The sequence below is a fragment of the Corythoichthys intestinalis genome, chromosome 8 (genome assembly GCF_030265065.1).
Source record: "Corythoichthys intestinalis isolate RoL2023-P3 chromosome 8, ASM3026506v1, whole genome shotgun sequence".
Taxonomy (NCBI): Eukaryota; Metazoa; Chordata; class Actinopteri; order Syngnathiformes; family Syngnathidae; genus Corythoichthys; species Corythoichthys intestinalis.
The window spans coordinates 44,197,070-44,224,036 of NC_080402.1; the positions used below are offsets into that span (position 1 = coordinate 44,197,070).

General features: G+C 41.6%; 2 protein-coding genes across 2 annotated transcripts; both read right to left on the reverse strand.

Annotated features, from left to right (window-relative positions):
- Positions 1–508: 508 nt before the first annotated feature.
- Positions 509–4,154, reverse strand: LOC130920082 (actin, cytoplasmic 1-like). Its single transcript, XM_057842953.1, has 7 exons — positions 3,991–4,154; positions 2,958–3,084; positions 2,643–2,882; positions 1,738–1,984; positions 1,463–1,654; positions 1,208–1,389; positions 509–1,123 (listed from the first exon to the last, which is right to left on the reverse strand). The coding sequence occupies exons 1-7, from the start codon at positions 4,137–4,139 to the stop codon at positions 980–982; spliced, it is 1,281 nt and encodes a 426-aa protein (XP_057698936.1). The 5' UTR covers positions 4,140–4,154; the 3' UTR covers positions 509–979.
- Positions 4,155–12,992: 8,838 nt separating this feature from the next.
- On the reverse strand, positions 12,993–26,375 carry si:ch211-14k19.8 (uncharacterized). The gene is made up of 10 exons (XM_057844713.1): positions 25,909–26,375; positions 21,040–22,680; positions 20,849–20,937; positions 20,569–20,627; positions 20,333–20,496; positions 20,051–20,213; positions 19,786–19,977; positions 14,644–14,877; positions 13,982–14,150; positions 12,993–13,903 (listed from the first exon to the last, which is right to left on the reverse strand). The coding sequence occupies exons 1-10, from the start codon at positions 25,952–25,954 to the stop codon at positions 13,829–13,831; spliced, it is 2,832 nt and encodes a 943-aa protein (XP_057700696.1). The 5' UTR covers positions 25,955–26,375; the 3' UTR covers positions 12,993–13,828.
- Between the last annotated feature and the right edge of the window lie 592 nt (positions 26,376–26,967).

A 26,967-nucleotide genomic window follows, 5' to 3' on the forward strand; every position in this document is an offset into this window, starting at 1 on the left:
TGAAATCCATGCAGACAAAATAGTGGGTGGAGTGCCAAATAGATGGAAGCACTGTAGGTGGGTTGCAAAATCCATCACTTATCACGTGTATATATAATTTAAAAAGGGAAAAACAAGTTCACTTGTACCCAAACACCTTGTCTGAGGCAATTACCACCTGCTTTATTGCGGCACACCATTCTGAATATAGATCCCTTAATATGAAACTGATTAATATGGATTTACAGATTAAACAATTCAACTATTCATACACTAATAGGGCCAGTAACCGGAATAAAGCAACTTTTTTAAACAATGCAGTTTTTTTAAAACTGTTTACACACCTGGGTTCATCAAGTTTAATTCTGAATAACAGGCCTTTCAGATGCAGCATGTACCAAATTTAAACAACCCATAATGCAGAAGACTAGATTTCAAACACATTTGCATTATTCATGTATCCAGTTTTGGCAACAGCCAATTTAAGATTTTCAACTTTGAGAAGTGTGAGAAAAGACAACTTGAAAGATCTCAGACATGTGCGCTTTTATTGATTTTTATGTAACCAGAGGCAAAGATAGCCTCATGTACAAACCTTTCTATAACCACCTTACAAAGTAGCTTCATCTTATTTTTTGCATATTGACAAACTGGAGCAAATATCTTAAGGCTGAAAGTACAAAAACAAAACATGACATAATTTACATTAAGCAATACTAACAGGCCTGCCGGGGGAGAGGAACGCCCGGGCAGCACGAGTTGGAAACCTTCATAGAGGCAAATAAAGGTGGTGAAAGAAAACTAAACACACAAATTCCTCACATTCACACTGCCTGTGGGGGTTTGGACGCTCTGGACTTCCTGCAGAGCTCCTCAGTGATGACAGGACAGAGAAGGGCCGAGGTGCTGCAGGCTCAGCATACAGTGTTGATTGGAGCCACTTGTTTAGGTTGGCAGCAGTGTGTTCATGAGGGGGAGGGGATGAGTGCATCCAACAGTCTTAGAAGCACTTCCTGTGGACAATGCTGGGGCCAGACTCATCGTACTCCTGCTTGCTGATCCACATCTGCTGGAAGGTGGACAGGGAGGCCAGGATGGAGCCGCCGATCCACACGGAGTACTTCCTCTCGGGGGGAGCGATGATCTGCAGATTAAAAACTTGTTACTCACTTTGGCCACAAAGAGGCAGCAGAACACTACCGAGCTACAATTGTGCACTCTACATTACCTTGATCTTCATGGTGGTGGGAGCCAGGGAGGTGATCTCCTTCTGCATGCGGTCAGCAATGCCAGGGTACATGGTGGTGCCTCCAGACAGCACAGTATTGGCATACAGGTCCTTGCGGATGTCAACGTCGCACTTCATGATGCTGTTGAAGGTGGTCTCGTGGATGCCGCATGACTCCATGCCTGAGAAGAAGACCCTGTCAGTACATGTTGGCACGAGGGGAGGATTAATAAGCGCTCAGGTGGCGTCGCTTACCCAGGAAAGAAGGCTGGAAAAGCGCCTCCGGGCAGCGGAAGCGCTCGTTGCCGATGGTGATGACCTGACCGTCGGGCAGCTCGTAGCTCTTTTCCAGAGATGAAGAGGAGGCAGCAGTGCCCATCTCCTGCTCAAAATCCAGCCCCACGTAGCACAGCTTCTCCTTGATGTCACGCACGATCTCACGCTCGGCTACAATTAAACAAAAACATTTACTCAAAATAACAGCTTCAGCTTACATATATCGGACAATTCAATGTTGAGGCAGTGCTGACCGGTGGTGGTGAAGCTGTAGCCACGCTCGGTGAGGATTTTCATAAGGTAATCAGTGAGGTCGCGTCCAGCCAGGTCCAGCCTGAGGATGGCGTGCGGCAGGGCGTAACCCTCGTAGATAGGCACGGTGTGGGTGACGCCGTCACCAGAGTCCATCACAATGCCGGTTGTGCGGCCAGAGGCGTACAGGGACAGCACAGCCTGGATAGCCACGTACATGGCAGGGGTGTTGAAAGTCTCGAACATAATCTAGAAAAGAAATGGAACAATTAAATTCCAAAGGCACATTACAGTAAAATCACATTTTTTTTATTCACACGCAAACTTTAGGAACTCATTTCGCAACACCATGCTCGTTAAGAATCACTTTAAAAAGCACATGGTAGTTGGTACCATTTATTTTAGTGTTGACATTAATTTAGCTGCTAATCAAAACAAAGTCAGGCTTCATTAACAACTAGTTTTCCAAATGTTGGTGATCTTAACAGGAATAAAACGAGTTTCAATAAAATATTGCTACTTTAAATTATTCTGCAAGACTAAAAATGGTAACAGTCCATCCCCCCCCCCCATTGTTCTATTCCTAAAAAGTAGGCCAAAGTACATTTACCTAATTTTCAAATTATATTACCCAAGCAACAGCGTCTTATTTTAACCAAGGATTTTTTTTAATGACATCCATTTTCACCACCCAATAAACAAAACCATATTAGTGTACATGCAGAGTAATGAGAATTAACCACATGCTTAATGCTAAACTAGTAAACACAAGAAACCTGATGTCTCTATAGAAGGGAAAGCACCCTCAGGAAAGAGGAAACCTGAAAGTTCAGGGAAGGCGCACTGCTTAGCAAGGAGAATAAAACTGAAGAAAACTGCTAGCACAGAGGCAGGTGGCATTTCATACCTGGGTCATCTTCTCACGATTGGCTTTGGGGTTGAGGGGAGCCTCGGTGAGCAGCACGGGGTGCTCCTCAGGGGCCACACGCAGCTCGTTGTAAAAGGTGTGGTGCCAGATCTTCTCCATGTCGTCCCAGTTGGTGACGATGCCGTGCTCAATGGGATACTTGAGGGTCAGGATGCCCCTCTTGCTCTGAGCCTCATCACCCACATACGAGTCCTTCTGGCCCATGCCTACCATCACGCCCTAAAACGACAGCAAACATGTTAGACAAAAAAACAAACACCTCTAAAGAATTTTAACTGCAACATTTGCACATACCTGATGCCTGGGGCGTCCAACGATGGAGGGGAAGACTGCACGCGGGGCGTCATCGCCAGCAAAGCCAGCTTTGCACATTCCGGATCCGTTGTCCACAACAAGGGCAGCAATTTCTTCTTCCATTGTTCTGTAAAAAAATGACAGAAGTGAGGGAGGGAAAAAAGGTAACGGACGAGCCAGCTGAACCACATCTGCAGCACTTAGTAGACTTCCACTGGGTGTCGCAGTGGCGCTTAAACCCCCCAAAAGCTATGGGGGTCCGGTCTTGACCATATAAGGAAAAAGGCACTGGCACAAGACGGCAGCAAAGCTGGTCGCACAAAGACCACCACTCCTTTTTTAACATGGTAACTTAAATCAAAGAGTCACATACAGCACATCAAAGGCTTTAACTTCATAGCCAATAGTTTTATTCAATTTCTGAAAAAAAAAAAATATTTTACCTCAATTCAATTTATATGTACGCCGTTTCACTCGTGCTTTCAATTACAAAACGTTCATAATCTTTTTTTTTTGGAAAGCTATTTAAAAAAAAAAGAAAAAAAACTTACCTAGCACACGACAGCAACAAATGGGAAATAAAAACCGACTAAATAAGACTAGCTACTAAAGTCAACGCTAATTGTTAACTAGCAGATTTACTCCGGGGTGACCGCTGAGCTAATCCACTTGTTGTAATCCGTCTGGCAACAGAGCCGGCGGGGAGATGCTCGCGTGCTAAAGGGATGCGGGCGGGGCCGCTGACGGTCAAAGCCTTCAAAGAGTCTACTTTAAAGAGTGTGGGTGGATGGGGTGGGGGTGGTCTCCGTCATGAGCTCCTCTGGGCAACGGGCATATTGCGTCAAAAAGGCGAACGTCGGCTCTTTGAAGCCGGCGTCACAAACTAACGGTTAGCCTTAGCATGAGCACCCCGGTCAAAGACATTTTCAATCAAAATGTAAAAAATGATGTAAAACCGGCGTCAATTTAGCGCATTAAAGAAAACTTTTAAAAAACGAAATGCAGTCCATTGTGGATAAAATGCCGTTCTTACCTAGATGAGTAGATGCTGTGTGGTTGACACTGAAGAGAATCGCGTGGATGAACAGCGTGTGATGAGTCGGCGCTCAAGAAGTTGACTGTGACGTCGGGCCGATTGACTGCTGCGTTTTTATAGGCACTCGTCCTGCAGCCCCTCTCCATATAAGGAGAACTTTCCTTACCACGGCTTCCTATTGGTTCTCTCGCTTCCAATAGGCGTGGCTTGAGAGGCTCACCCGTTATACTACATAGAAACTAAAGTAACACCCTAATCTTTACATCTTGGTTAAATGGCGGCCTAAAAAAATCTGTTGGTTAGCCACTCACGTTTGATTCATTTCCTGCCAAAAAGGGAGATTTAAAACATCATGTCCATCACATCTTTAAATTATGTGAATTAATTCATGTGCAATGAGCTGTATATATGAGACATGTGGAGTGGAGGCTTGAATACCTTCATAATGATCAATAAAGCATCCATCTTTTCATCCATCAATACATAGTTAGTACCAGGATTATCTCTCAATCCATCCATCCTTTTGTTGCCTTCAAAAACTTGACTCATTGGCTGCCATTGACAGCGATTAACATCCAATCCATTTGAACTAGGATGGTCGTTCATTCGCTGCCAGTCCTCCCAGTTCATATTGATTTGACGTCTACTAGTGACAAAGTAGTGTAAATTCACAATCGAAGGATAAAAAGAGCCACATTATCGGACATCTATCACCGTCAATGGGACTGAAAGACTTCAATTTAATTCCGTTTTTATTTCCTTAGTGACAGTACAAGATTTTAACATTTTAAGTTTTCAGTTGGGGGTTCATTTGTCAGCAATTTTATAGGGTCACTGATTAACTTTTTGGTAAACCAGTCACACGCACACACACAATGTGACAAGTAAATAAAGGAGCCATCTATTCATCCATCAATACCTAGTTACAGGATTATCTATCCATCCATCCATCCATCCATCCATCCATCCATCCATCCTGTTGTTGCCTTTAAAAACTTGACTGCCATTGACAGTGATAAACATCCAATCTATTTGAACTAGGATGGTCGTTCATTTGCTGCCAGTCCTCCCAGTTCAAATTGATTTGACGTCTACTAGTGACAACCTAGTTTAAATTCACAACAGAAGGATAAAAAGAGCCACATTATTGGAGATCTATCACTGTCAATGGCACTGAAAGAGTTCAATTTAATTCCATTTTTATTTCCTTGATGACAGTACAAGATTTTAACATTTTAAACTGTAAACTGATGTCAATTGGACTTTGAAGGCAACGACTGACAGAAAATCAGCTATCTTTCACTAGCTGGCTGGCTGTCTAGCTATAGCGAAATACTTAAGTGGAGCCTGTTTTTAGTTGTTACCTTCAGAGACAGTGTAGACATATTTTTCTATTCAATTCATGTGTCAATTTGTATCTGTGAAAATGTTCAAGAAGTCAGTTGGGGGTTCATTTGTCAGCAATTTTACAGGGTCTCTGACGGTAGGGTTTAACTCATTGGTAGACCAATCACACGTACCCACACAATGTGACAAGTGAAACTGATGTTAACACAGTGGTCTGTTTACAGCCAACATATGAATCTTGGCACTCATCACCCATACGAGGGGTGCTCTACTGTGGGCCACTTTATTTGGAAGTTCATTTGGATCCATAATGAGCATTTTCTTCACAATCTATACATTTTAATGGTTTATTCAGAGAGATTGTAAAGAGTTGTTTAAATTTTATACAAGTCTTTGTGATCTACATTTGCTCTTGTTACATGTTTTATGATGATAAATATAGCCCCCATGTTAATGTAGCTATATGTCACTTGCAATTCCAATCCTTTCATTTCCTTTGATTTTTTTATGATGCGGTGCGCTATGTGTCAAAGAAATCAGTATTTTTGGATAGAGCGTCAACCCTCTCCTCGCAGCAAAGATACCTTTTGTGTCATCATCAGAATCACTCACTCAGTTAGGTAGCATGACATTTGCACATATATACATACAGTATATGATTAGCTTCTTTAAATGTTCCCAACATATATTCGGTCCAGCCTGCCATTGGGTTGAGTGGCCCTTTAAAATGAAAACGTCTTGTGCTTTCACTGACATTGTGAAAAGCATTTTGCTTTTATTCATTGGAGCCTGACATAATAGTGAACAGAATAGTTGCACAATGAATATGTACACTGTAGAGTCAAGGACATTTTTCATACATCATTTTACTATGGTTCTACTGTAAAGTAATGATGAACTGCAAAACTCTCTGATTGTTCATTCATCATGTTTGTTTTCTGTGTCTTCCTCAAGCCAACACTCACTCGACTACCTGCTTCTTCCTCCTTACCATTACCTTACGATTTTTGAATTTACTGACTTTGAAGTCCATATGACATTGCCAATTTTGTATATTTCTTTAGGTACCATTATTATTGTATTCATGGTTGAAGCATTAGTAACATCATTTGTAAAACTGTTGACACTATGACTGCACAGCTAGGTCTGGTAACCTGCGACTGTTATACAATTTAATCAAAGCACCTTCAAAAAAATAAAAACGATAAAACCACTGAAGTGTTTCATGCTGTAGGTGGCGGGCAATTTTTGAAAATGTGTTTAAAGCTGACTTTTTGGAAAAAACGCACAGTGAGGAACGGTTCGCTGAGAGTCCTGTGCTTCCGTTATGTGTTCCATTTAGGAGTTGAGCAACACTGTTTAAGCAAACTTGAGACATTTAAAGCTCCTTTCACACACATATCCCGGTAAATTCCCGTGTAAGGTGACACGGGATTTACTCGCGTCATTGCTTTTGTTTTGTTGTATACTTTCACAGACTTGTCCCATGTTGCCCACTCGGTGCTCTCTGTGCGGGGAGGGCTGCTGGCGCGACCTTTAACCTGGACATTGAATCATTTTTGGTCGGCATCGGCTGTCAGATTCTGTTGGTCAGATCGTGTTTTATGAAAACAGTCGATTGTGGGAGTGTTCCCGATGTCGTTCCTGCAGCCAGTTCAGGCTCTTCAAGACTGTATTTAAGCCCAGGCGATCCAAGAGGAGGGTGCTGAGATATTACCTTGCTAGGCTCCATTCGACACCTAGTACTCTCGAATTTCGTGCATTTGCTAGCTTGTTCGTCTACCGCCCTTGTTTTGAAGTCCCCCCACTATGTGCTGGTATTTGAGCGCATTTGTTTTGTTGTCTTATCGGCTCTCTGCCTACCGCTTTGGTTAATATTATTGATCGACCAACTGTCACGGACCCATTGCATTATTCCCCCTTTTCCACGATCGCGTGTATTTTTGTTTGAATTTGATAAACCCTTGAACGCAGCTTTCCGTTGTTTTCTGCTTTGAGGTACAACCTATTTTCCGCAGTTGTGGACCCTGACATCGGCAACAAAATAAACCAAACATTTCCAAAGAAGGACGATGGACTCTCTTCCTTGCCTCTACGATACAGTAGCAATTTAATTTAGTTATGATTTCAGTTTAATTCAGCTATTTCCAGCTTGCCATGTTGACAACTGCGATGTTTGTTTACCACTTTTCGTCTAACTGTGAAGAATGAGGAAGTGATGATCGGCCCGCCATGATATTTACGTCATCAGCCATCGTGCTGTGACCCGTGAATTTAACTCCTGCTTTCTCGCACACCGCTTCCCAGAAAAGACCCGGACATAATACTGAGATGCGACTTGGAAAATGTCCGCGTCTTCTCTGTATCAGTCGACCCGGAAAATTGCTTTCACATATAAGGGCTGTGATTTAAACGGTGTTCAGGTGTATGTGAAAGGGGCTTAATTCATACACTGCCATTGATGGTGATAAATGTCTAATCCATTTTGACTGAGAAGGTTGGGAATTATTAATTGTCATGTTTCAGTGTCATTGGAAGTCTACTGCCATTAATGGCAGAGAATGACTTAAGGGTGGACTGGCTGACAATAAACTCAAATGTCCCCAAAAATAGATTATTTGATGTTGACTTATATAAAATTAACAAAGGCAGCAAAAAATGCTTACTTTTTGTGTTTGTTTGTTAAAGGTTTAATGACCTTACTTGGTTCCGTAATACTTTATGACGAAAAAAAAAAAAATGTCCACAAATCAAACTATAAAGCAAAGTATTTCAGGGCAGGTCTGACAGTAGAAATTGGATTTTGGGTGCTGTTTAGAATAGATGAGCCATTAAATAATGTGCATTGAATTTCAATTAATTTATTTCATGCTACAATAAAGTCAACACAAAATCATAATGACATTATGATGTGTTTTGTGCAGAATTTTGAGAAAATAAATGACTTTTATAAGACTGAAATAAGACCTGTAACACAAATGTGGGGCGGAAATATGAAGAACCCCTCAAAGTGACACAAATAGTGGGGTACAGGGCCGTCAGCTTCTCTTGAAATGTCCTTAACTATTTGCCTAACCAGCCTGAATACAAAGCTGTGATGTAAAATATCTATAAAATAAACAACACAAAATTGCTTGATTTTAAAACTAATATCCTAGAAGCACTTGTTTTCTATATGCAGCCGTAGGAGGAAAACATTTTTAAACTCTTTCGTTCAAACTTCCAACTCATCAATTGAGCAGTGATTATGGAATATTACTGGAAAGTCTCAAAGGTGTGTCAGTATAAGTCACACCAGGTAACAACATCCAAATGTGATGTAACTTAGGAACACAAAACGGTGACACGCATTCATGTGAAATACCTGCAATTGTGAAAGGACTCATAATCAGCGTGTGTGTGTATGTGTGTCTGTCAGTGGCAACCTCTGGAAAGCGAGCATGGACAATGACCACAAAGGAGGAATTCACCCTGGCTCCCCTTCATGTTCCTAAAAAGGGTATACGGCCAGGCACGGGGGCAGGAAGTGGCTTTTTATTTTATTTTGCATCTACATGTCAACAGGGAGTAAAAACACAACTAGACACACTCACACACGCACATGTCGTCTGCATGGAGAGGTTAAAAGGGTCAACAAGCCAATCAAGGCATTATCCAAATCCACACACATATATCCACGCATACACACACAGGCTGGTGCCTTTGAAAGGTCCTTTGGATGACGTCCATATAAGGAGATACTGGTGTGAGTAGGTCACATGACTGGGAAGAAGAATGCTTATTCAGGTCATGTGACCAGCAGGAGTGAGGAAATGAATGAATCTCCCTTTTTAAGGGTGTGTATGCAGATATGTGTGTAGCATGTGGATGTTGCCACACACATCTTCACACACATTCTAGTCACCCACACAGGCTACGAGACCGTATATGGGAAGAAGTTCATAGGTAGCGTCTTTGCTACTTCTCTTTATTCTTCATAATTTGTTGTCATTCTAGAAAAACAAAGACTTGATCAGCATAGCCTATTTCGCCCCATTGCCCAGACTTATCTTTTTATGCTTTTATAGTGTGACGTTCCAGCCAGCACATGGCAAAAAGGGGGAGGGGTATGTTGGGGAAGACAGAAGAATGTCAAATGGAGTGCTTCGTAGCACAGTGGGATTCGAGGAATTCAGTCTGTGAAAAATGAAACACAAGTCACTTATTTGTCAAATCACCTTTAGCTATTTAAAATAACAGAAATGTCATTCAAGCCTACTATCCCCCTCGCCCCAAAAAATTTAAAGTTGGTATCAGTTTCATTATGTTAATGGTAATAAATAAATAAATAAATCACAAGTTGCAGCTTGGGAAGCACCATTCTGTTAAGTTTCACGATTTGGTCGGGAGACTCCCGATTTTGACCCCAATGCTCACGCCTCACGATTAGAAAGCCAAATCTCCCGATTTTCCAAAAATGTCAATTTTTTTTTTTTTTTAATGTTTTTGTTTGTCACCGTTTTGTAATGATACCATTCAGCCCGATTCGGAAAGTGACCAACAACGAATAGCCTGGCCGTCTCCGACTTCCCTCCCCTCCCTCCCCTTCAGAGCTGGAAAAGCCCAACCCATACATCTGACAGGGAGGGAAGAGGCGAAGCACCACCGACTTCCCAAGATGCTGGCACTAATAAACCGGCTTTTAGACTGGTTCAAGTCTTTATTTTGGAAGGAAGAGATGGAGCTGACCCTGGTTGGCCTCCAGTATTCGGGAAAAACGACGTTCGTCAACGTAATTGCCCTAAGTCTTACCTGCCAGCGATAGCTAACTAGCCTAATGCTAATAGCATTAGAGCTAATGATGGGAGAACGATGACGAGGAAGAAGTCGCTGCTTTACTCTGTGTTTTCGTGGATCAAACATCATGGAATATTAAACCACTGCGGTCCTACCCCCACAATATATGAATTTAAGTGAGAAAGCGTATCGTTACTTACTTGAAGTTTAATCATTTAGATTCGCTATTATGCTAAAGCTAAAGTGTATACTATACACTTTATTACATTATATTATTATTACTGTGCTGAAACAAAAAATATAAAGTTTCAATTCTAGGTTACAATTCAATTAAAAAACTGCCATGACGAAGATACTTTTAAAAACAAATATGATTAATTTTCTAAATGATGTAATTAATGTTTTTAATCTTGCCGATTTAGTCTCACGAAACCCTAATTGGAGTGATGGTTGATGAGATGAAGAGGCTGCTGAGGAAGCTGATGTCCAAATTTGTGCAAATGGATGTGATCAGGAAAGCTGAGGATATCCTAGATGTTGATTACAGGAACAAGGAGAACTGGCATGACACAGGCAACATAGCAGTATCACATGATGCCAGACAATACATGGAGCAAGTTGAAGACTATCTCTGATGCCACCAAAAAGAGGTTCTTTGACAGGGTAGTTAATTTTTACACAAGTGTTGTGACCAAAATGAACTTGAAAAAAAAAATGGTTGCATTTTGTCTTAGCGATTGTCGCGCGCGCGTGCGTCATCGGGGTTGGCAAACAGAAATCTCCCTATTTGCAATTTCTACAACTTAACAGGTATGCATCATGTCATGTTCATTCTTAAAGGGGAACTAATTTTTCTGTGCAAGAATGGGTTGTACAGACAGCTCTTGGTGGGGTCAATGAATGAATGATTTTTTAAACATGGCTGAAGAGACTAGTGCCATTTTCTACTGCCATACCTTTCGTAGAAATAATCCAAACAGAATTTTGTGCATTTTTACCCGCTTCCGAATCATTCTCATTTAGCCAAAAATAGTTATATAATGCCAATACATCTGTGATATTTAAATACTTTCAATTACACTGGTGCCATATAAATTCTCACTCATTTGTATTTACACATTCAAAACAGCCAAAGCTGAACCACAGCACTCTACTGAACACTAAGGTTATAAATGATATGACTATACAGTATCGATTCTTTGGCCAACGATACAATATTGCAGACTCCCATCATTTGATTAGAGGGCCTTCAATCCATTTACTGCAATATTAGGTAAACATTTAACACAGCTACATATCACATTGTTTAGCAAAATGGCTGCCTAAAAGATGACAATATTGATCAATATTTTCTATTTTCGATTTTGATTCAACTGTGCTTAACCAATCGATGTATTGATCCAGATCAATGTACAGTGGAATGAAAAAGTATCTGAACCTTTTGGAGTTTCTCAAATTTCTGCATAAAATCTCCATCAAATGTGATCTGACCTTTGTCAAAATCACATAGATGTAAAAACAGTGTCTGCTTTAACTAAAACTACTCAAACATTTATAGGTTTTCATATTTTAACGAGAATAGCATGCAAACAATGACAGAATGGGGAAAAAATAAGTGAACCCTCTGCCTAAGGAGACTTAAAGAGCACTTGAAACTAATTTTTACCAAACAATTTAAGCCAGGTGTGTGCCCAATCACTGATGAGTGATTTAAAGCTGCCCTGCCCACTATAAAACACACACCTGGTAAGAATTGTCTTGATGAGAAGCATTGTCTGATGTGCATCATGGCTCGGTCAAAAGAGCTGTCTGATGACCTGCGATCAAGGATTGTTGATTTGTATAAAGCTGGCAAAGGATACAAAACCATCTCTAAAAGTCTGGATGTTCATCAATCGACAGTCAGAGAAGTTGTCTACAAATGGAGAGAGTTTGGCACTGTTGCTTCTCTCCCGAGGAGTGGCCGTCCACCAAAGATGACACCAAGAGTTCAGCACAGAATATTTAGAAAGGTCAAAAAGAACCCAAGAGTGTCTGCTAAAGACGTACAGAAATCACTGGCAGAGTCAAATATCTCTGTGCACATATCAACTGCATGTAAACCTATGGCCAAGAATGGTATTCATGGGAGGACTCCACGGAGGAAGCCACTGCTGTCTAAGAAAAAACGTTGCTCCTTTAATGTTTGCTAAAAGGCACTTGGACACTCCACAGAGGTTTTGGCAAAATATTTTGTTGACTGATGAAATGAAAGTTGCACATCAACACATCATCCCCACCGTGAAGCATGGTGGAGGGAGCATCATGATTTGGGGCTGTTTTTCTGCCTCAGGGCCTGGACAACTTGCAATCATTAATGCAAGAATGAATTCAAAAGTTTATCGGGATGTTTTGCAGGAAAACCTGAGGTCAGACAGTTGAAGCTAAAAAGAGGATGCATGCTGCAACAAGACAATGATCCACAACACAGAAGTAGATCAACTTCAGAATAATTTCAGAAGAACAAAATACACGTTCTGGAGTGGCCAAGTCAAAGTCCAGACTTGAACCCAATTGAGATGCTGTGGCATGACCTTAAGACAGCGATTCATTCCAGATATCCCAGGAATCTGACTGAACTATAGCAGTTTTGTGAGAAGAATGGGCCAAGATTAGTCTTGCCAGACTGACTGCAGCTACAGGAAGCGTCTGGTTGAAGTTATTTCTGCCGGGGGGGGGGGGGGGGCACAAAATATTAAATGCGATGGTTCACTTACCCCACCCCCCCTTCTGTCATTGTTTGCATACGATCCTCATTAAAATATGAAAAGCTATAAATGTGTGGGGGGGGTTTTGTTAAAGCAGTTTTTTCATCTGTGTGATTTTGACAAAGATCAGCTCACATTTATTTGATGGTGATTTTATGCAGAAATGTAGGAAATTCCAAAAGGTTCAGATATTTTTTCATACCACTTTATCATTACACTACATGCTATTGAGCACGTGACATCAATGTAGAACTATAAGAATAACGAACAAAATCTTTTCAATTCCTACAATGTGATTGCTACATGAAGACATTTGAAATGTCCTTTCACCAGTGATTCAGAATTTTCACAATCACCGTGTGCATGATAACACTCATGTGCTCAGAAGCATAAGAAAAAAAAAGTAACTGTGTGAGTCAGTTGGTGAAAACATACACATACACACATGCTCACACCAAGAGCATTCTCTAGTCAAGCTCCAGCTTCATAACGCCCTTCACACCGAAAGCATTGCGGCTATCTTAGAATTGTTGCAATCATGACTAAAGATTTTTTTCAACACTCTAACCTTTATTTGAACGTTTGTAGGTAATTTTTCCTTTCAACTTCACGGGCTCATAAGGCATGGTGTAACAATGTGAATACTTTCCGTTTGTTAACTCTTTATAATAAATTGGAAAAATGCAAGATTTCTTTTTCTATCTTGACTATTGGATGGTATGGTCAGGATCTTTTTTGGAAAAAGATAACTTCAATCCATTTTGGAATAAAGCTGTAATTTAGCAAGTGAAGTGGTGAGAATAATTTGCAGATTCACTGTATACATATGCTATGGACACTATCCGGTGTGATACAATAAAGTTATCTACACAAACAATGCAGTCACATTATTTGTTTAATGAATTACCCGTTGCTCCTACATGCACACCCTTCAATAAAAGTTTATTTGTCGACAAGTGTCCGAATCATGCGGTCCAGCTGCGGTTCATGTCCACCAATTCCATGCCCTCGCAGTACGAGCGAGGCCTGGAAACCCGAGTCTAAACAGTCAACACAGGGAAAGATTTCAAAACATGGTGAAGCAGCATGTGGCTCATCGCAAGCTTGTGGGTACTCACGGGGTGTGCGGAGTGGGGGGCGGTGGCCAGCTGTCGCAGGAGTGGGAAGGGCGTCCAGTGGATGGGCTCCACAGGCCAACTGCACACAGACAGGTCACTGGCCTTGCCCGAGTCTAGCACGCCGCCATCGCCCAGGCTCAGCTCGCTCCCGTGCCAACCGTACTGGGAACTGAAACAGAAACATAGCGGGGCAGAGCCCATCCATCACTTCGAAGAGATGCAACAGATATAGGTAAATGATGGCCCGTTGGCCACATACTGTACTTGCTCATTGGGCTTTTAAATGTGGCCCGCAAAAGTTCTCTGAATGACATTGAAAAAAATTATAATAGAGACCTAACATGAAATACGAATCCCCCTTACTCTTTAATAAATAAGTGTGTGATCTGACTGAAAGCTGTCATGTCTGTGCTGTTTGTCAATTGGTGGGGATCACCTTTGGATGTCAACACTCAATGCAAACGTACGGATTTGAAAAGGGAGCAATTGACGTCACAATGTCACTATGTAATGGAATTACCCGTCCACTTCCTACTTAATAGACGCCCACTCATCTCAGGCTCAAAGTTTTGCTTACTCCTATCTCATGGCCCCGTCGTATCGGACATTTTGGCCCCTTGTTTGGCTCTCGAAAGAGTTGTGGCCCTTAAGCTTGTGGGTACCTGTCGGGGTAGATTGTGTTGAGGCGTGTGGCGCGGCCTGTGCAGGCGGAAGAGGCGGAAGCGAGCGACAGGGTGTCATCATGGTAGCAACAGGGTCGGTCAAGAGCTCGCATGTGCAGGAGCTCGTCGGAGCGTGTAAACGCAGGGTTGTCCATGGAGTCTCCCGAACCCGCCGACGCAGAGCGCAACCAGAAGCGAGATGACAGCTCATCGAAATGGTTGAATCGGCGGTAGCTGGACACAAACACAATGAGATCAACAATATAGATCGAAGTTTATTTTAATTCACTCCAGTGTGTCTCAATTTTTTTTTTGTTAACCTACACAAAGCTGCAAGCATAAAGCGAACAATTTGGATTTTGTAAATTGTGCTATAGAGTATTTTATGGTTTCTTTCAACAATACTGTCAAGAGCCTGTTTTTGTTTGTATACAGTGTAATTGTCAACATGGGTAAACCTCAACCATGAGAGAGAGAAAAAAAAAACAGAAAATCACATTGTTTGATTTTTAAAGAATTTATTTGCAAATCATGGTAGAAAATAAGTATTTGGTCAATGGCAAATGGTGTTATACTTATATAGTGCTTTTCCACCTTTCACTATCTCGCAATCCACCTACTGGTAACAAAAGTTCATCTCAATACTTTGTTATGTACCCTTTGTTGGCAATAACGGAGGCCAAACGTTTTCTGTAACTCTTCACAAGCTTTTCACACACTGTTGCTAGTATTTTGGCCCATTCCTCCATGCACATCTCCTCTAGAGCAGTGATGTTTTGGGGCTGTCGTTGGGCAACACGGACTTTCAACTCCCTCCACAGATTTTCTACCGGGTTGAGATCTGGAGACTGGCTAGGCCACTCCAGGACCTTGAAATGCTTCTTACGAAGCCACTCCTTTGTTGCCCTGGCTGTGTGTTTGGGATCATTGTCATGCTGAAAGATCCAGCCACATTTCATCTTCAATGCCCTTGCTGATGGAAGGAGATTTTCACTCAAAATCTCTCGATAGAGGGCCCCATTCATTCTTTCCTTTACACCAGTGCTTCTCAATTATTTTCTGTTACGCCCCCCCAAGGAAGACGTAAATGTTTCGCGCCCCCCCCCCCCAACTCTCTGCCGCCACTGTAAATAGTATCATTCGTCTATATTACTATTATAAGTACGCCTCAGCCTAACATTGTGTCCTTTTTTTTCTATTAAAGAAAAAAAGTAACATAGATCAACTTATAATAAAGTATAACTTTTTTAACATTGTGTTGCTTGTAACAGAAAAGACTTAATGCGCATCAATTTGCCTGAAGTTAAAAAAAAAAAAAAAAAGTCATATCCAAACTGTAAAAATACACTCAAGGTACATTTTTGACCATTTGATACTGAAAAATAAAATGTAATAAAATCAGTAAATAATAACAAATTCAAATTGATTAGAAACATTTACTCTTCAGGACAACATGCCAAAAAATTTGACCGAAAAAAAACCAAACTGAATAGAAGGGGGGAAAAAGTTCTCTGGACGGAAGGAAAGTTTTTATTTTCGCTGATTCACCACAGTGCTCACTGGTTTACTGATATAACACTGACAAAGCGGGACGATTGTGACAATTGGCAATATTCGGCACATTTTCGCTGAAAAACAATCAAGCAGCTTATCAATGAGATTGAGGTCTAATGTCTTTAAGTGGCGTCTTAACTGATTTGGCTTCTCCGCTATAATCATTTTTAGACTCAGTAAACAGTGGTCTTTCCTCATTTCCCACTATATTAAAAGTCAAAGGCAAACGGCCCGAAAAAAGCGCATTCTCGGCGGCCGAGGGAGAACCGTAGGTGAGGGCGGTGGTCGTGACGATCCCAAGCCGAAAACAGCACTTCTCGGCCGGACACGTGAGAAAGACAGTGGGTCGCTGACTCGCTGCGTGAGTCCAGCTCTGCATGAGTCTCTTCCGTGTGCTCTTGCTTACTTCAAAAATACTGCACGCACTTTGAAAATGAGAGCGCCACTGCCACCCACGGAGTGGATGTGCAAGTACACTTTATTCTAGTACGGCAAAAAAAAAAAAAAAAAAAGCATGTTCCCCGAGGTCACTCGCGCCCCCCCTGGCATCGCTCTGCGCCCCCCTGGGGGGGCGCGCCCCACCATTTGAGAAGTACTGCTTTACACAGATCAGTCGTCCTGGTCCCTTTGCAGAAAAACAGCCCGAAAGCATGAGGTTTCCACCCCCATGCTTCACAGTGAGTGTGGTGTTCTTCGGATGCAATTCAGTATTCTTTCTCCTCCAAACACGACAACCTGTGTTTCTACCAAAAAGTTCTATTTTGGTTTCATCTGACCATAACACATTCTCCCAGTCCTCTTCTGGATCATCCAAATACTCTCTAGCGAACTGCAGGCGGGCCTGGACGTGTACTTTCTTCAGCAGGGGGACACGTCTGGCAGTGCAGGATTTGAGTCCCTGGCGGCGCATTGTGTTACTGTTAGTAGCCTTTGTTACTGTGGCCCCAGCTCTCTGTAGGTCATTCACTAGGTCCCCCCGTGTGGTTCTGGGATTTTTGCTCACCGTTCTTGTTATCATTTTGACGCCACGGGGTGAGATCTTGCATGGAGCCCCAGATCGAGGGAGATTATCGGTGGTCTTGTATGTCTTCCATTTTCTAATAATTGCTCCCACAGTTGATTTCTTTACACCAAGCGTTTTACCTATTGCAGATTCAGTCATCCCAGCCTGGTGCAGGGCTACAATTTTGTCTCCGGTGTCCTTAGACAGCTCTTTGGTCTTGGCCACAGTGGAGTTTGGAGTCGTACTTACTGAGATTGTGGATAGGTGTCTTTTATACCGATAATGAGTTAAAACAGGTGCCATTAATACAGGTAACGAGTGGAGCCTCGTTAGAAGAAGTTAGACCTCTTTGACAGCCAGAAATCTTGCTTGTTTATAGGTCACCAAATAATTATTTTCCACTCTAATTTGGAAACATATTCTTTAAATATCAAACAATGTGATTTTCTATTTTTTCCCCCACATTCTGTCTCTCATGGTTGAGGTTTACCCATGTTGACAATTACAGGCCTCTCCAATCTTTTCAAGTAGGAGGACTTGCACAATTGGTGGTTGACTAAATACTTATTTGCCCCACTGTATATAACTGTTGTATTAATGAAAATATAAACAAATAAAATTAAATAAAAAAAACTTGCCGACATTCTATGTGCACACATTTACAATCAGAGTGGCACTGTCATCTACTGTAAAGAATGTGCAACGACACTTTATTCTGTTACCAATAAATTAAAAAAGAAAAAACATCTTCCCTCGATTCACACAAATATTGCAACGCCATAGACTTCATAATATATATAAATAATATATATATAAATTATGAAGTCTATGGCACCGCCATCACCGCAACACTATGAGGGCCCGCCTTTCTATTTCAGAAGACTGATCTACTCTTCGGATATCTGCGTTATGTAGTCATTTAAATTGAATTAACACAGTACATATATTTTAGTTTCAAATTAACAACGATTGTATAATTTCTAATTAGAACCTGGGGTGTTAAGTGATAAGTGCCATGTGAGGTGTGCTTGTAGCCATGACAGAGGTGTTATAACGGGGGAGGTGGCATCATGGATCAAAGGTATAACTTTTATAATATGAAATAAAAGCAAACATTTAGCCAGGTCATGTCTTTTATTCCATGTGCAATCAATGTTCTAATGTCAGTTGTATTAAATTTTAGTCCAGTAAATATGCTTTACGGAATTAAAACCTCAACCTTTGTTTTCCCACTGTATTTTTAAATGTTAGTGTTAGTTAGTTTTAGTGGCAGTTGGACACCTAAATATTTAAATGGTAATTGCTGTAAGGAATCAGAAAATCTCTGCCTTAGGCTATTTGAAATATTATATATATATATATATATTAGGGCTGTCAAGCGATTAAAATTTTTTAATTGAGTTAATTACAGATTAAAAATTAATTAATCGTATTAATCGCAATTAATCGCAATTCAAACCATCTATAAAATATGCCATATTTTTCTGTAAATTATATATATATATTCTGTAAAATAATTTGTTGGAATGGAAAGATAAGACAAGATGGATATATACATTCAACATACGGTACATAAGGACTAGTGGGCATTTCACTCTACTGTCATTTAAATCTGTATTTGCTGTCCTCACTCCGAAGCGTCTACTTTTTCCAAAGCTAGACAGCTAGTGAACGCCGCCTTAATAATCAGACTTCTTCCTTTTTCATCTGATTTATTAATAAAATGGCCTCAAACCACTGTCCTCTTTAGACCGTAGTGAAACTACAAAAAAAAGTACACAAGCATTGCATTAGCAACAACGTTAGCTTAGCACGCTATACAGGTTCACTAAACATAAACAAAAAGCGTCTCATACAAAAAATATAATATTTCGCTTACTAACATAATATGTACATTCTTTACAACAACCATACTTACGGACAAATCTTGTCCAAGGATCATATCAGCACAACATTACAACGTAGGCATCAGCCCGAGATGTCGTGCAGCCATATTGAACTGGCAAGAAAGCAATAAACCATGTCGGAAAGCGACCACAAGAGTTCGCTGTTAGACAGCACAAAAAACCTTCCTGTAAAACTTACCAAAAGGCAGAATACTGTCTGAGCGGGACATGTGCGTTAATTGCGTCAAATATTTTAACATGATTAATTAAAAAAATTAATTACCCGCTAAAAAAAGGGAAAATATTTTATACTGTCACATTGAATAAAACCAAAACCAAATCAATTAAAAAATAAAAACAAAATGCCCTTATACAAATAAGAAAAATAGAATAAACATTTGACTTGCATCTTAAATAAATACAATTAATTTTAATTCCATCAGAATAGACAGATATATGGATACTGGAATAAGTAAAAATTCTAGTAAATAAATGAAATGTGAGATTGCTGATGGTTCTGGTACTGTAGGCAACATGTGCTGGATGAAAATGAAAAAAGTGTGTGGCCTATTAACCCATGAAATCCAACAGGTGGCGCTATAGTTGCAGACAAATAGCTGGCAGTGGGACCAATTTTGCACCACATGCCTCCAATCCCTACAGGACTTCAGTGAAAAACATAACCATGTGAATGCCTACCTGCTCCGGGTCTGGTCCACTTTAGCCTGGATTATTGCTGCTCTGTAGCGCCTGACTGCGACGAACGCCAGCGAGCCAATCAGGGCCACGACCAGCGCCAGGATGGATACGCACGTACACACCAGACGAGTCCGTGTCATCCGAACGTCACACCTCGAACCCATGAACCAGAAGTCCTCGCCTACCAGACAGCTGATGCCATCCCATAGAGGAACACGTTCAACGTGTACATTCACTATCTGTGAGTGTGGGTGAATATTCATACCGACAAACAGGAAGTTCTCCCGGGTGGTGTGTGCAGATGCCATGATGGCGGCAGAGGTCAAAGTGGCAGACGGAGGAGCAGCTGTAGTTATGGGTGGGCTGGGAAATGCAGCGGAAGCCTGCCGGACACCCAAGCAACCAATCGCATATGTCCGCCTGGACACCTGCATCACACACAAATTATAAGACACTGCTGCTGCAGTTTTGAGACTCCCATCTCTATGCATCACCTAATTTGGGCATATTTAAAAAAATGTTTTTGACAGTCTGTAGGAAATCTCACCTCCCAGTGTTATGTTGACAACCCTGGAGCCTCTGAAGCTTCTTCCCTGGCGTGCAGCCCTGTCTAGTCCTGTTCGGTGGAGAAACGTTGAGGCATCTGAGGCGGAGAGCCATAGCAAGGCACCCTTGCTCTGGAACTCCAGCAGCATCTGCACAGCACGACCACTAGATCCAGAGGTCAAGAACAAAAATGTCTGTTCAGTTGTCACTAAGCTGGTGAAATTTTCAGTTTCCTACCTGCCCCACACTCCCAACATCCTACTGAATCCTGGTGCCCTCTGCAGATAAGGTTCCACCTGCAACATGAACCACATGATCAGAAAATAAAAAAGGTACCGAAAGAAAAGCCCTGCATCTCACCAAATCCCATTGTCATAGCACCTTCATCTTTCCTATATTCACTTTCTACACAGGTGTTGTGATCAGACCTCTAAAACATATGCATGACTACTTGACCCCTAATTTTATTTTTTTGCTGTTCAGAAAACCTGGGATGTAAAAAACTTGTGTCTCCCACCCAGGCACTAGTGTCCTCTTCCAGGAGGGGACCTGAAGCAGACCTGGACTCGCTCAAGATGATCTGTAGCAGCAACTCGATGGATTCCACTGAATACAAGAACCATAACAAAAGTGAATGACAAGTCATTTAACTCTGCCCCTCCTCACATAGAGACCCACTCCCACATATTGATCCATCCACGCACACACCTCTAACGGTGGCAGGCTCGTCTGACACAACATAAACTTTGGGTATGCCGGTAGTCACAGAATTCAATGAGGTTGAAGCAGATAAGGAGTCTGAACTTGGCTGCTTGGTTGATGCGGTGCTGCCATTTTCCTCAGTTTTTGGCATTTTTTGTATGATCAAGGGTGGGGCAGCAGGTGTACGACCTCGGGCTGCAACATTCAGAATTGACGGGGACACGAAAAGCAGCTTCTTTACAGTTGTTGGTGTGGGTGCAGTGTTGTGAGTGTCGTCAGTATTCTGGTAGTCTGCAAAACCATGTACACTTCCAGATACCGTCACAGTTTTCAAGTGGGCTGAGTGTCCTAGCGTTGATGTCCCATCCTGGGAACCCCCTAAGTTCAGTACCCCCACCTGGGGCGTGTATTGAAATGTTCCTGTATTATCTTTAGAGCCAGACGAGTTTGGAACTATTTCAGGCGCAGACATGGTGCTCATGTGGTTTGAGTGTCCAGGTGTCTCTGTCCTGTCCCCCGAGATACCAATGGTAAGAACCCCAACCTGGGTGCTTGTATGGGGGGAATGTCCCACTGTTTCCGCCCCGTCCTGAGAGTTCCCTATGGTCAGGAAACCTTCGTATGCAGTGACAGCGATCACGTGGTGCAGGTGTCCAGAAGTTTCTAACCTGTCTTTTGATGAGTTCTGAACCCCTCCGGGTGACAAAATGGTACCTGAACGGGGCGCTTGTCCTGGAGTTCCTGTCCCGGCCTCAGAAAACCCTAAGGTGTATTGGGATGTTTCCATATGGTCCTTAAAACCAGACGAGTCTGGAACCTCTCCAGAGGCCAACGTGGTGCTCACGTGAGGTGAGTGATCAGGCATTCTTGTCCCAAATTCAGAGCCCCCCAACCTGAGGACCTCCATTTGGGGATTGTATCCAGGTGTTCTCAGTCCATCTTCTGTTCCGTCTAAATTTATGACCCTTCCGTACACTGTCATGGCACTTGTGGGGAATGCGAGTTTTGGCAGTCCTGTGTTGTCCTCCAACCCTGATGAGTTGTGGACACCATTAGACACCACAATTTTATCTCTGTTGGTCCAAGTAGAACCAGGGATCGTTGGGGGTTCCTTAGTGGCATCCAGGGGGCGTGTGGTTATTCGTGAACTTTGTGGAAAATCTGTTTGGGACCAGTTTGAAGTGAGTTTTCTGAATGCTCGCATCACACTTGGAGATGTCCGATCAAGTTTCTGGTGATACACTGTCCCTGTGCTAACAGCAGGGGTCGCTGACAATGTCCCATTGCCCGGGGAAGACGTCACAGTTGGAAAAGCAAACCGCCCAGAGGTGTGAGACCCACGCGTCCCTTCTAGCATTCCCGGATTTGTTTCGGTGTTTCGGGTCAGCACCATCGTCTCCGGAAAGTGGGTGACAGATGTTTCCGCTCCATTGTTCCCCACTTCCTCAGGAAGCTGGAGAGCTTCACTATCAGAGTTCCCAGATGCAATAAGGGGTGGGGTGGTACCAGACTCTGTTCCAGACCCTCCGTGGGGTACTTGTGTTGTTGTGTACTCGAACCCGGCTTGAGACGGACTTTGGAAATCTCTGTCAGAATGTAAGAAGGGGGTGGCGTGCTCCTCTGTGGAATTCCTAGAATCTTCCTGAACTGGAGGACCAGGACAGAAAGAGAAAAGGCACAGTCATGAAGGTTAACAACAAAGCTCCTATCTGTCTCTCACATACTCAACGTACATGTACACACAGACACATGCACACATACATACACACACGCTAAGATAAGAACTTTCCAGTACTACTAGTTTTTTCCAAATTAGGTCACAGTAACAGCACAAATGTAATCAAGACCATTGGAACATCCTCGTGACCCAGGTAGCTCAGACCGACTCAATCTCTGACTAACAAGCAACCATTTTTGCATTAGGGGTACATCAAATTCTGTCTAGTCCAGACATGTCCAAAGTCCGGCCCGGGGGCCAAATGCGGCCCGTGGTCAAACTTCATCCGGCCCCCAGCCTCTGTCATAAAATCAATAATGTCTGGCCCGCACACAGACTCAATAAATTGGTCAGCAGTACTGCTACAAGCATATGAAGTAGCTTAACTAAAAACTAAGAACTAGCTTAACACTAAATGCTGCTCCTCATTTACCCACTAAAAGGCAGCAGCCCTCTAAGCAACATTACCACATGTGACCCTTTACTCCCAATTTTGTAAAATGACGACAATCAACAACAAAAAAAGCTGACTGCAACGGCCGGCGCTTCAAGGATAGGTGGAAATTGGACTATTTCTTCACTAAAATACGCAAGAACTGTGTCTGCTTCATTTGCAAAGAGACAGTCGCTGTTTTTAAAGATTTCAATATGAGGCGATATTACCAAACAAGACACGCTGACATGTACGACAAGATTACAGGGAAGATACATAGCGAGAAATTGAAGCAACTTGAAGCTAGTTTAATTTCTCAGCAGCAGTATTTCGCAAGAGCCCGAGAGTCGAAAGAGAGCCCCACAAAGGCTAGTTGCAAAATTGTTGAAATTATTAATTAAAAACAAAAAATAAAGCAAATGTGACACACAGAATGGCTTGCTAAAATTTGCTTAAATAAATTGTTTTACGTGAAGGACGTCAGCCAAGGTCGGCCCCCCACATTTTTACCACACCAAATCTGGCCCCCTTAGCAAAACATTTGGACACCCCTGGTCTAGTCACAAGTGAGACAGTGTTATTATATTAAATGCAGAGCAGCAATTCAATTGCAACAGCGTTGGACTATGGTAGGCTGCAAGACATCAAGAAACAGTTCTTATTTATTTTTAAAGTGTATGAATATACTTATATCCTCAACTATTCGCAGAATTATTTTCAAAATTTTGAAAATATTTAGCCGTTTTTCTTTTGTGGTTGGGAGCCAAACATCCATGTTTATTTGAGAATTTTGGGGGTTTATATGGGTGTCAATTACTTCCATACTTTCACTATTTGTGGTAACTCTTGTGAATAACTGAGTTGGCCTCCACTGTATTACAGCATACATGTGCCCTATGTTTTCTCAATAGTAACAAGTGGAAAAAAAATGGAAAAAAATCTGGCAGTTTATAATTAAACAGGATAGTCATTTAATTTAAAAATTGATCAGTGTACAATACATACGTGGGCAGTATGTCACCAACCGCCTTTTTAAAATCATGATTTGGAATACGAATAACTGTCCACTAAATTCTGTGTAGCATCAAGTGGGAGGTCAAGATGTCAAGTGATGAGGAAAAATTGTATTTTTTGTTTTTGACAAAGAGCACTGGAATGTTCATTTTTTATGATTTCTGTCCAGTAACAAGAGTTCCACAAATATCTAGGCACATAGGCGAAGCCACGAGACCATAGTTTGTACTAGGAAGGACACAAAGCCATGCTGCTTCTCACTATACAGTATTGTCTTTCAACAGGCACTAGTTTTTTTCTTGTTGAGCAAATTGTTGTGAGTCCCTTGACTAAAATCCCTATGTTGCTCATTTTTTACAAAGAAAAAAATAAGACCCCCCCAACACTGAAGCTCATAGCAAGTCAGGGGTTTTGCCTTAAAGCAGTGGTTTTAGGGCCGCTCTGACCATTATTAACGGGGCCCTTCAAAGGCAAACGCTGTCTATTCTTTAGACTAATTGGGCATCAAGGAAGTCAGGTTTTAGTCAAAGGTATGAACGCTTTTTGCCTCATTAACGGCTAAAGGAATGTAAACAAGTGTAGAAAACAGACTTCAATCAAGGCTTGAAAATTCAACAATTTTTCTGAGCGATACATTAGAAGTTGACATATTTGGTAAATTCACAGGTAGCAGACCAACACTGAATAAACGTTGATTTTCCATCAAAATCATTAGTATGGTTGACATCGAAATTTTTGATGTCAAGTGACCTTGAAACAACGTTGTTCTATGGTATGTCAGGCGGTGGTTGGGTTAACATTGTTTTATAGTTGATGAACTAATGTTGACAAATAGTTGATTTATGACTGACAGGGAAATATGATTGAAAAGTCATTAAATTATGCATGAGCAGGCGTTTTGGTCGAAAACATAGCATTGATTCAGCGTTGTTCCAATATTATTATAAATGAAATGAAGTTTAGATTGTGTAAGGATTTCAACGTTGAAACAACATTAATTGAGGGTGCAAAAGTGACGTTGATTCAACGATATAAGATCAACAGCGGAATGTTGATTCGACATCTTTTTACCGTCGGTCTGCTATCTGGGTTAGATTTTACGAGTCATATTTACACTGTTGCCAAATCTGGATCTGAACAGGATTAAACCGGAAGTATGATTTTTCCACACGCCACACACATTTGCCTAAAGAGTTTTTTTCAAAAGACATTTTTAAGTCTAGCATAGAAAATTCTGTATTTAATTTCTTTTTTCCATATAAGACTTAACAGAAGTACGTTGAAAATAGCAAATTAATAGAAACTTTACTATTGAAACTTTTTTTTTTTTTTTTTATGGGAAGGATTTTTTAAAGATTCTGGACTTTGCTAAATTGGTTTATTTCACACATCTATAAACCTATAAGAATTAAAAACGCTAAAACTTGAATTAACAGTACTTTCCTTTGCAACTTTTCAGTCAAATAAGGCAAAAACTAAATCATGTCCAAAACTAGATTACATTATATATATATATATATATATATATATATATATATATATATTAATTTTAAACGTAATTTAAAAAATTGTAGTAAACAATTGAAAATCTAGATGAATTTACTAGCGGTATTGACCACAAATCCCACTAAAACAAATAGATATTAAATTTCGTCAATGATCGCCCAAGGACAGGCAATACCGCAAACGCTATTTTTTGGTGGGTGCTTACCTGTTGTTGTGACGACGACGAGCAAGAGGCAGACGTGGAGCTGCATGACCGATCCCCTTCATACATGTCGGGAAGGATGTCTCCAAAATGGACACACGACCTCCTCATGTCACAAAGCAGGCTTCTTCTCCTTCTTCAAACTTTAGTAATGCGTGGCTTCCTCCCTTCAAAAAAGATCCACTTTGACCCCCCTCCTCTCGTTCTAAATGAGATCCACGTGTGTGCTGTAAAACGCCTTTGAGAGGTGGAGGAGTGGAACGACCGAGCGAGAGGGGCGTGTGTCGCCTGGGGGCACCGAGGCGACACGGGCAGGCACAAATGAGCGTCTGCTCCCGGTGAGAGGAGATGCTGCTTGCTTGCTTCACATGAAGCCTTCGCCTCAGTCACTATGACAGCATCCACACACCAGTTCCCTTTTCCCACTCGTGCGCCGCTCCTCCTCTAAGGCTGCACTTAGTACTGTAGGGTGGCTGCAAACCAGCAAAAATCCAACTAGAAAGCCGTCTCAAATCAAAGCAGGACAGAAAGTAGGACTCTTGGCTTGAAATCCTTTTTTAACCCAGGCCAAACCCGTGTCACCCAAATTTAAATACAAACCACCATAAAACTATATTTCTAGGGCTGTCAAACGATTACAATTTTTAATCGAGTTAATCACATCTTGAAAATGAATTATTCGTAATTAATCGCAATTCAAACCATCTATAAAATATGCCATATTTTTCTGTAAATTATTGTTGGAATGGAAAGATAAGACACAAGACGGATCGGGGCCGGATCTATGGGGGGGCCGGGGTGGGCACGGCCCACCCAGACGTGAGTCGTGCCCACCCAATCAAAATGTCGGTGTTCAGTTATGCATAAAAGATTGATGGGTTTTGTGATTAAATACCTGAGTTTTATTGCTTTTACGTCTTATTAGCATCATCTAGTGGACGCCTTAATTTACTGCATCCCATGTGCACTTTATTTGAAAGAAACTGTCACAGGGATGTTCAATAGTTGTTCAGTAGGGAATCACACGAAGACGGCCGCAGTCAGTTCGCACCGTCTCTGTGA

Coding starts and splice junctions, on each gene's coding strand:
- si:ch211-14k19.8 (XM_057844713.1), bottom strand. CDS start 25,954: ATGCAGCTCCACGTCTGCCTCTTGCTCGTCGTCGTCACAACAACAG. Junction 20,497..20,568: donor ATGTTGGGAGTGTGGGGCAG/GTAGGAAACTGA, acceptor CTCTGGATCTAG/TGGTCGTGCTGTGCAGATGC. Junction 19,978..20,050: donor GGAGAACTTCCTGTTTGTCG/GTATGAATATTC, acceptor GGATGGCATCAG/CTGTCTGGTAGGCGAGGACT.
- LOC130920082 (XM_057842953.1), bottom strand. CDS start 4,139: ATGGAGAGGGGCTGCAGGACGAGTGCCTATAAAAACGCAGCAGTCAAT. Junction 1,985..2,642: donor ATCGTGAGAAGATGACCCAG/GTATGAAATGCC, acceptor TTTCTTTTCTAG/ATTATGTTCGAGACTTTCAA. Junction 1,390..1,462: donor TTTCCAGCCTTCTTTCCTGG/GTAAGCGACGCC, acceptor TCTTCTTCTCAG/GCATGGAGTCATGCGGCATC.